At 47.4% G+C, this 10880-nt stretch overlaps 1 protein-coding gene across 1 annotated transcript; it reads left to right on the forward strand.

The window, feature by feature from the left end:
- Positions 1–777: 777 nt before the first annotated feature.
- On the forward strand, positions 778–1434 carry LOC138359669 (streptococcal hemagglutinin-like). Its single transcript, XM_069319090.1, has one exon. The coding sequence runs from the start codon at positions 778–780 to the stop codon at positions 1432–1434; it is 657 nt and encodes a 218-aa protein (XP_069175191.1).
- The last annotated feature ends 9446 nt before the right edge of the window (positions 1435–10880 follow it).

Genomic DNA, 10880 nt, shown 5'->3' on the forward strand with positions numbered 1-10880 from the left:
ACGTAAATATTAGTGGAAAGAATTCAATAAAAAAATGGGTGGAGAAGGGAAGTTTCTGAGACATTATTTGCCTTTTTCTGCTCGCGTTCCTGGGACCTTTTCCACGCGGGGTGTTATGGACTGTTGCCTCTTATCACTCACGCCAGAATAAAAAGAAAAAGAAGTTACTGTCTTTGGCTTCGTCAAGGAATATTTTTGTTTAGGACACAAACTGCACAATCAATGCCCTTTACTCTCAATAATGTCACTCTGACCCCAACGTGTCCAGGAAAATCAGCGATTTTATAACATTTACTTTCACAAGCTCTCTCTCTCTCTCTCCCTCTCTCTTTCCCCCCCCCCTCTCTCTCTCTCTCTCTCTCTCTCTTGCAGTAGACACCTAGAAGTACTTTGCACCTCCTACTTGGAACACCCACATCAACTACACCGAGGCCATATTACGCACTTTAAATCGTCTTGTGGCGTTAAAACGTACTGGTGTTAAATCCACACGTAAAGTCATTATATAGGAAAACGCTGGTCGGGCCACACACACCGCTTGCTGGCCACAGAATAGGTTGTGGCCCTCAGTAACGACCCGCAAGCCTTCACAACCACTATTACGCTAACCTGCTAAGGCCACCACCACCTTGTTTCAGTCATTTGTTTCTTTAGATCTAGTTCAACCCGAAACAGCTCCGGAAGAACGCCGGATTCCATTGTTTTGACAAACTAATCACTGGATTGGTTCTTATAAGAAGATTTAAATAAGGGGACGCACGCACACACAAACTATACATGTGTTATCTATCCAAAAATCTTAGGCCACGCTTCTTTAATAAGCAGCATTTATTAACAAAAACCGTTTCTGCTAAACAAGCAGCAACAGCAGCAACTAACAACAGTGCATCAACAACAGCAAGACCAGCATTGGCAGCATCGTCACGAGTAGCAGTAATGAAGGAGACCTCATCTGCGGCAGCACTATCAGCAGCATCAAATGGAACAGCAAAGGCAACTGAAGCAGCAGCAGCAGTAGAAGCAGAAACAACAGCAGCAGCAACAGATGGAGTAACGACCGGAACAAAAATCTCAACAGCAGCAGGGAGACAACAACAGAAACAAAAGCCTCAGCAGCAGCAGCAGACAGAAGCAGCAATGAAAGCCTCAGAAGCAGCAGACAACAACAGAAACAAAAGCCTCAGCAGCAGCAGACAGACAGAAGCAGGAATGAAAGCCTCAGAAGCAGCAGACAACAACAGAAACAAAAGCCTCAGCAGCAGCAGACAGACAGAAGCAGGAATGAAAGCCTCAGAAGCAGCAGATAACAGCAGAAACAAAAGCCTCAGTAGCAGCAGCAGCAGACAACAGCCAGTGTTGCCTTACCATCACATCTTGCGTGAGTTAAGTTCCTTCAAAGACTTCTCAAGTATTCCACCACACAATATTCTGTGATAAGACACACATTAGTAGTCACCAGGTCTTAAGTCCACGTTTCTCCATTACAAAACCTCGACGTTTCCCTATTACACCCTAGAATAGTTTGTTTTTTGATAAAGTCATTTTTAGAAATAGGTGGAACCGAAGTCCAACATATATTTCGAAATATAATTCAGTTTAAGCACCAAAATTATTATCACATTCTTTGAATACAATAAGTCTTATGAGACCTATTTTTTTGAAAGAATGATCACAGCCTGGTTGACCGGCCCTAACTCGGCAGTATAATTATTTAAAATTAATAATTATTGTAATTATTTATAATTGCTATTTAATACCCTTAATCCGTATCTTCAGACTATGATGTTCGTCCATTAACCCATTGTCAAGCTAGGCTCGTTAAAGCTGCGACCGTCTACCAAGACACTTTCATCAACTGTAACATATTGTGGCTTAATAATAATTGGTTTGTTCTCATAAGTTAATGTTATTTTGTTAAAGTTTTATGCACAGTTAGGCATAGGTTAGATTAAGGGTTCAGGTTCTGTTGGTATTTATTTGAATTTAAAGTACGAGGGTGAAGCAATTGCAGCAGCCCGTCCTTGCATACAAAGGTTCAAGTTCGTTAATCCAGCCGCCAAACCACTTTTATGTTTGATTAGGTGAGTAGATGTGTCACCTGTATTTGTAGGTGACACCCAAGAAGTAGCTATTAGATAACCACAGCAATGTACACGCAGCCTGGCACCAAGATGGTGCCAGGCGACAGGGGCCTGACGGCTGAGTGGACAGCGCTCGGGATTCGTAGTCCTAAGGTTCCGGATTCGATCCCCCGGCGGAGGCGGAAACAAATGGGCAGAGATTCTTTCACCCCTGATGCCGCCTATTCACGTAGCAGTAAATAGGTACCTGGGAGTTAGACAGCTGCTATGGGTTACTTCCTGGGGGATGTGTAACAAAAAGGAGGCCTGGTCGAGGACTGGGCCGCGGGGACGCTAAGCCCCGAAATCATCTCAAGATAAGCTGGCCCAGAGTTCACCGGTTTCTGGTGGTTCTCAGACCACCAGAAACAGGTGAACAGTGACACCTGGTGGCAAAAAATCACCAATCATGACCCTCAGAGGAAGGTAATACTAACACTAATTTTCCCCATAAGCCTGACCACAGTACACATAACACAAGGGGTGCAGAGGGTCAGGGCGAGGGGCAGCTGTTTCACTACACATAGCAGCTACGAGAGGGCAGTGTTTCCTTAGCACTTCAGGGCTGACGGATCTCACCTTCTCCCCCCCCCCCCCACACACACACACACACACACACACACACACACACACCCTCCCGCCCAACATGGAACAAAAAATCATTAATGAAAAAGCTCGTGCAGCTTGGTGGTTTGTTTATGTTCATGGCAGTGTGTTTTTGTTTTATTGTAATGTATAAATGTTTTTGTAGATAATGTAGATATAACACATGCTTATTGATTTCTATTTTGTATTTTTGATGCTTTATTTTATAATGCTCTAATATGTTATTCTGATATATTAATACACAGAGAAATCACATTATCGTGATACATCAAGGAGAAAACCCACAGGGGGCCGTGATGAGGACTCGAACCTGTGAGCTGGATGTTCCTAGAGGCGTAGTCGACTAGAGCGTGCATCTGAGGACACCCTGCACATAAATTCGATCCCTCATAACGGCTCCTGGGGATTCTCTCATTTTGATATTAATGTTATGAATATAAAAGTATTATAAATTAAAATTACAATAATAATGTTAATATTATTTATAACAGTTTACGTTTCCTTGCTGGAATTTCACATTTTCTTCTACAGTCATATATCAAAATGTCTTTTACAATTTGGAGAATTACGAGTGATGTGAGCGTCCAAATGTTCTATTCGTGCAACGAGAACCTCTGGTGGCCATATATCGCATCTCTGGTTAGTTCTTCATGTAGAGACCTGTTCAGAAGCCATTTCTGAACTTTGATAGAAAACACCGCCCATAAACACTTCATCTGTATGTTGCTGAGTCTACATATACGGCATTGGAGTCAAGTTTATAAACATAAAACAAATATTTTATTAAGGGAAAAGTACACATATTCATACATAGGATACGAGCAGATTGTTAGAATCGTGAGTGGGCAGGTATGTCGCCTAAGGACACCAACACACAGCTCTCTCTTGACTTTTACCTTCCAATTTCGGAAAAGACTGTTGAGAGGAATTCCAAATTTGCGTCGAGTCTCTCATGGTAGATCTGATTTGGATACCACCACCACTATCAAGGGCCAGGAACCACCACTTCCAGAGGCCAGGCACCACCACTATCAAGGGCCAGGCACCACCACTTCCAGAGGCCAGGCACCACCACTTCCAGAGGCCAGGCACCACCACTTCCAGAGGCCAGGCACCACCACTTCCAGGGGCCAGGCACCACCACTTCCAGAGGCCAGGAACCACTACTTCCAGAGGCCAGGCACCACCACTTCCAGAGGCCAGGCACCACCACTTCCAGAGGCCAGGCACCACCACTTCCAGAGGCCAGGCACCACCACTTCCAGAGGCCAGGCACCACCACTTCCAGAGGCCAGGCACCACCACTTCCAGAGGCCAGACACCACCACTTCCAGAAGCCAGGCACCACCACTTCCAGAGGCCAGGCATCAATACTTCCAGGGGCCAGGCATCAATATTTCCAGAGGCCAGGCACCACCACTTCCAGAGGCCAGGCACCACCACTTCCAGGGGCCAGGCACCACCACTTCCAGAGGCCAGGAACCACCACTTCCAGAGGCCAGGAACCACCACTTCCAGAGGCCAGGCACCACCACTTCCAGAGGCCAGGCACCACCACTTCCAGAGGCCAGGCACCACCACTTCCAGAGACCAGGCACCACCACTTCCAGAGGCCAGGCACCACCACTTCCAGGGGCCAGGCATCAATACTTCCAGAGGCCAGGCACCACCACTTCCAGAGGCCAGGCACCACCACTATCAAGGGCCAGGAACCACCACTTCCAGAGGCCAGGCACCACCACTTCCAGAGGCCAGGCACCACCACTTCCAGAGGCCAGGCACCACCACTTCCAGAGGCCAGGCACCACCACTTCCAGAGGCCAGGCATCAATACTTCCAGGGGCCAGGCATCAATACTTCCAGAGGCCAGGCACCACCACTTCCAGAGGCCAGGCACCACCACTTCCAGGGGCCAGGCACCACCACTTCCAGAGGCCAGGAACCACCACTTCCAGAGGCCAGGAACCACCACTTCCAGAGGCCAGGCACCACCACTTCCAGAGGCCAGGCACCACCACTTCCAGAGGCCAGGCACCACCACTTCCAGAGACCAGGCACCACCACTTCCAGAGGCCAGGCACCACCACTTCCAGAGGCCAGGCACCACCACTTCCAGAGGCCAGGCACCACCACTTCCAGAGGCCAGGCACCACCACTTCCAGAGGCCAGACACCACCACTTCCAGAGGCCAGGCACCACCACTTCCAGAGGCCAGGCACCACCACTTCCAGAGACCAGGCACCACCACTTCCAGGGGCCAGGCATCAATACTTCCAGAGGCCAGGCACCACCACTTCCAGAGGCGAGGCACCACCACTATCAAGGGCCAGGAACCACCACTTCCAGAGGCCAGGCACCACCACTTCCAGAGGCCAGGCACCACCACTTCCAGAGGCCAGGCACCACCACTTCCAGGGGCCAGGCATCAATACTTCCAGAGGCCAGGCACCACCACTTCCAGGGGCCAGGCACCACCACTTCCAGGGCCAGACACCACCACTTCCAGGGCCAGGCATCACCACTTCCAGAGGCCAGGTATCACCACTTCCAGAGGCCAGGTATCACCACTTCCAGAGGCCAGGCATCACCAGTTCCAGAGGCCAGGCATCACCACTTCCAGAGGCCAGGTATCACCACTTCCAGAGGCCAGGCATCACCACTTCCAGAGGCCAGGCATCACCACTTCCAGAGGCCAGGCACCACCACTTCCAGGGCCAGGCATCACCACTTCCAGAGGCCAGGCACCACCACTTCCAGAGGCCAGGCACCACCACTTCCAGGGCCAGGCACCACCACTTCCAGGGGCCAGGCATCAATACTTCCAGGGGCCAGGCACCACCACATCCAGGGGCCAGGCACCACCACTTCCAGGAGCCAGGCACCACCACTTCCAGGGGCCAGGCACCACCACTTCCAGGGGCCAGGCACCACCACTTCCAGGGGCCAGGCACCACCACTTCCAGGGGCCAGGCACCACCACTTCCAGGGGCCAGGCACCACCACTTCCAGGGGCCAGGCATCAATACTTCCAGGGCCAGGCATCACCACTTCCAGAGGCCAGGCATCAACACTTCCAGGGCCAGGCATCACCACTTCCAGAGGCCAGGCATCAATACTTCCAGGGGCGAGGCACCACCACTTCCAGGGGCCAGGCACCACCACTTCCAGGGGCCAGACACCACCACTTCCAGGGGCCAGACACCACCACTTCCAGGGGCCAGACACCACCACTTCCAGAGGCCAGACACCACCACTTCCAGAGGCCAGACACCACCACTTCCAGGGCCAGACACTACCACTTCCAGAGGCCAGGCATCACCACTTCCAGAGGCCAGGCACCACCACTTCCAGAGGCCAGGCACCACCACTTCCAGAGGCCAGACATCACCACTTCCAGAGGCCAGGTACCACCACTTCCAGAGGCCAGGCACCACCACTTCCAGAGGCCAGACACCACCACTTCCAGGGGCCAGACACCACCAACTCCAGAGGCCAGACACCACCACTTCTAGAGGCCAGGCATCACCACTTCCAGGGGCCAGACACCACCACTTCCAGAGGCCAGACACCACCACTTCCAGGGGCCAGGCACCACCACTTCCAGAGGCCAGACACCACCACTTCCAGAGGCCAGACACCACCACTTCCAGAGGCCAGACACCACCACTTCCAGAGGCCAGACACCACCACTTCCAGAGGCCAGACACCACCACTTCCAGAGGCCAGACACCACCACTTCCAGGACCAGACACCACCACTTCCAGGACCAGACACCACCACTTCCAGAGGCCAGGCACCACCACTTCCAGGACCCATCACAAACACGTCCAGTGCTCATCACCTAATTCGGGGTAAACACCACGTCTCAAGTCGTTGGTGGGTTCTCTTCCCTTCCCCTTGTTTCGTCTGAGATATGTTACTTCGTGAAGTGTTTGTCCTCCGTGTCCATCACCTTGGCTCTCCGTGTCTCATCACCCTCCGGTGTGGGGTAAACCCTTGTCCAGTTTTCTTCCAAATAACTAAAATAAAAACGTATTAGTACAATTTTAGTCCTCGCTTTCCTTGGCTCTGCGATAGTCTTCTCCTTTATTATTAATAGAGGGAAAAGTGGTTGTAAATCATTGCTTTTACTATCTGTATGCCACCCTCCGTTGCTATATAGGATATATAGGATATTCCCCATGCTGGTTGGTTTTATCTGATATTTTCTCTGTGTTCTGGTGTAAATGAAGCAGCAGGAATTTAACATCCACCAACACTATTGTTCACTCTCTTTTTCACTATTACCCGATATCTTCCTGGGAGAATTTCTTCGCCTGAAGGGCTTGTCAGTTTTGTTTCTGCTCTTGCGATAATATGGGGTTCATTTTTTACACTCTTTCCTGTAATTCTGCCGCTGTATTTGTAATTTATCCTGTATTGTTGTATATAACTTCGATGCAACTCGCCTCTATTGCTGGTTTTTGTAACAGAAGTGAGGGAAGTGGATGATGTTATGGTGGTGGTGGCTAGTTTGGTGGTAGTGACTATTGAGGTGGTGGTGACAGTTCTCTGGTGGTGGTAGCTGTTGTTGTGGTAGTGGCTATAGTCGTAATAGTGGTTGTTGTTGTGATAACGGCTGTGGTGATTGTTGTGGTACTGGTGATTGTTGTGATGCTGGCGGTTGTTATGGTAGTAGTGGATGTTGAGGTACTGGCAGATTTGATTCTTTGGAGATTGTTGTGGTGGTAGTGGCCTTTGTGGTGATATTGTTGTTATGTGGTGGTTGTTATGATAGCAGTCCCTGCTATAGTGGTCACTATTGTGGTGACTATCTTGTTAGAAACAGCTGCTGTGATGATGGTGGCTGTTGTAATGGTGATTGCAGTTGTCGTATGGTGCTGGTTGTGGTGGTAGTAGTCGAGAGATGCGACGGTGGTCATTGTGGTTGCGTTGATGAAGCTCCAGTCATTAGCGCCAGTCTTGGTAGTTATCCCACATCAGTAAAAGTGTTTGAGAGCTCCAGTGCCATAGTGGAATTAGCATAAACAGTTCTAACTTTAATAGCAGGATAAACTATGCAGTAAAGGTTACTAGTAGAAGTAATAGAATCAGCAACAACAATAACTATCATTAAAAGGAGTATAAGAGAGAGAATCGAATTAGCAGGAGAAAGCACCAAGCCATTACGACTATATAACACTTGGAAGAGGATAGGGATCAGGATTTGGGATGGGACGGGGGGGGGGGGGGGGGGGGGGGAAGGAATGGTGCCCAACCACTTGGACGGTCGAGGATTGAACACCGACCTGCGTGAAGTTAGATCGTCGCTCTACCGTCCGGTCCAAGTAGTTGGAGAGAGAGAGAGAGAGAGAGAGAGAGAGAGAGAGAGAGAGAGAGAGAGAGAGAGAGAGAGAGAGAGAGAGAGAGAGAGAGAGAGAGAGAAACTGCTGTTATAATATTGAGTTTTCTTGCCAACTTCACCAAACACATTGAATTCGTAAACCCAACCTTCGGGATAAATGTTTCAACTTTAAAGCTGTTAAAAAGGAATCAACCGGGTCTGACATAAAAAAAAAGCCCCGAAAATAGCGCGCGGCTCGTAAATTACCGAACAGAACTGGAGCTAATGCACTATCCAAACTGACTCAATTATACTATCAAACCATGTGGGCAATAATCTTTACTCCCTTTAATGTAATGGGATCAGAATCGCCATTAGCGTCAACAACCCTAACCATTCATCTTATCTCCATTATAATTAAGTCAGTGATAAGGATGTTAATCAACCCATCCGACAAGCACTAAAATCGCATGTATAATCACTTGTACAGTAAACATCAACATATGAGAGAATATATTATATATATATATATATATATATATATATATATATATATATATATATATATATATATATATATATATATATATATATATATATATACAGAAGATAAAAACAAACCTTTGGAACGAACCCATTCTCCTGAATAGTACATATCTTGACATATAATATACCTGATGTACTAAAAATAAGAGCGGTTCGTGAAATTGATGTGACGGCCCGTTTCTGTTCGTGAGTCCTCGGGTAGGTTAGGTTCGGGCAATTAAGTACAACAGTGTAGTTACGTTGGGAGCGCTCGGGAGAACGGGCTGATTAAATGGCTGCACCAGAGTCATGAGTGGGCTCGGAGAAGTATATATGCTAGTATAGAAGTATATGATACACTATCAAAATCCCGTATTTAAATTTCAAAGAAGATATATATCTATACCAATAAGAATGTTTGTCCAAAGTTAGAGGCCAGACGCTCCTAGTTAGCCTCATCAGAGTTTGCATGAGGAATGATCTGGGGTATGGGATGAACATAGGCCGGTCAGGGCAGCCAGAATTCAAAAGGGAACACCGTGGTATGGCCACATTCCGACGCCCACGATGATTTATGGCACAGCCGGCCAGCTACACCTATCAAAACTTTTATTAAAGTTAAAAACTAAATTATTTATTATATAAATATACATCATTATTCACTGATCTCGGAAAATGAATAAAAATTTCCCGATATTCAAACTACTGGTTACTTGCTGGATTCTCTTATCCCCAAGCCCGGCCCGGGGCCAGGCTTGTGAGAGCTTGGTCCAACAGGCTGTTACTTGGAGCGGTCCAACAGGCTGTTACTTGGAGCGGTCCAACAGGCTGTTACTTGGAGCGGTCTAACAGGCTGTTACTTGGAGCGGTCCAACAGGCCCACATATCCACCACAGCCCGGTTGGTCCGGCACTTCTTGAAAAAAACTATCTAGTTTTCTCTTGAAGATGTCTACGGTTGTTCCGGCAATATTACTCATACTCGCTGTGAGGATGTTGAACAACCGTGGACCTGTGATGTTCATAATGAGTTCTCTGATTATGCCAATGGCCCCTCCTGCTCTTCATTGGTTCTGCATTTCCTTCCATATCGTCTACTACAACGTAACTGAGGTTATAATTACATTAAACCCGTTAATAAAATTCAGCTAATTCTTCCCCTGCCTTATAAATCTGAGGCCGAGTATATACTATGGGGGTACATATTAGGGAATAAATGTAAGAGGGACCAAAGTATTGGCACATATTAGAGGGGTACATAATAAAGGTACTACTTGGGTGGGGGTACATATTAGGGGTACAAACTAGGGGGATTTATATATGAGGTACACACTAAGTAGAACACACCAGGGGTTATATACACGGCATAGCAGTACAAAAGTAGGGAGAGAGGGGGAAGTAAGAAAGGAACAGAAATAGATAGGTAATGAGAAAGATGAAAGAGGATAATGAGGAGAAGGAAGGAATAAGAGAGAGAGAGAGAGAGAGAGAGAGAGAGAGAGAGAGAGAGAGAGAGAGAGAGAGAGAGAGAGAGAGAGAGAGAGAGAGAGAGAGAGAGAGAGAGGACTCAACAAGGACGCATAGACTTATTCCACGTTGAGTCCAGGACTCATCTTTATTCAAATATTTCAGTAAAATATCTCCCAATATTTCTTCACGAATAAAATTAACTTAGAAATTTGAGAAAATACATTACAAAATCATATCACCGATTAAATAAAATTATAAATGTGTAAACCATTTATACAATATAAAACTAATTTATAATATAAATTACATACATTATATATTTTTTATTAGATTGAATACAAATCATTCTTCAGAGACCAAAATAAAACTATTGGCGCCTCAAGGACGTGAATTTTCCGATGTTCCACCAACAATTTGTAAATAAAAGGATTTTCAAGGCTTCTGGGGGGAATTTTTGTCGTGTTTGGCGGTGAACCTCATGTGTGTGTGGTCCGGCAGCAGTGACTAGCTCAGCCCTCTTCAGCGGGCGGTGTTTGGTAGGGGAACCCCTACTCCACCCCCACTCAGTTCCCCACTCCACCCCCACTCAGCCCCCCACTCCACCACCTTCTCCACCCCCTCTCTTGACACCTAACTGACTCGAGCACCTGAGCGGGAAAGTTTGGTAATTGTTGACCAGAACCACTAGGCTATTTCTTCGTTTGATTTGTGTTGACTCGAAGCTTCTTCTAATCCTTCACGTGTTGGCTTTTCCATTAAACTGACACAAGGAACAGTACGAAAATTCGGGTTTTATTAATCTCTATACACACATGTTGGATGCGGACTACATATACT

Source organism: Procambarus clarkii, chromosome 8 (assembly GCF_040958095.1).
Source record: "Procambarus clarkii isolate CNS0578487 chromosome 8, FALCON_Pclarkii_2.0, whole genome shotgun sequence".
In the NCBI taxonomy this organism is placed as follows: Eukaryota; Metazoa; Arthropoda; class Malacostraca; order Decapoda; family Cambaridae; genus Procambarus; species Procambarus clarkii.

Excerpts from the sequence above, each read along its gene's own strand:
- LOC138359669 (XM_069319090.1), top strand. The coding sequence starts at position 778 with ATGTGTTATCTATCCAAAAATCTTAGGCCACGCTTCTTTAATAAGCAG.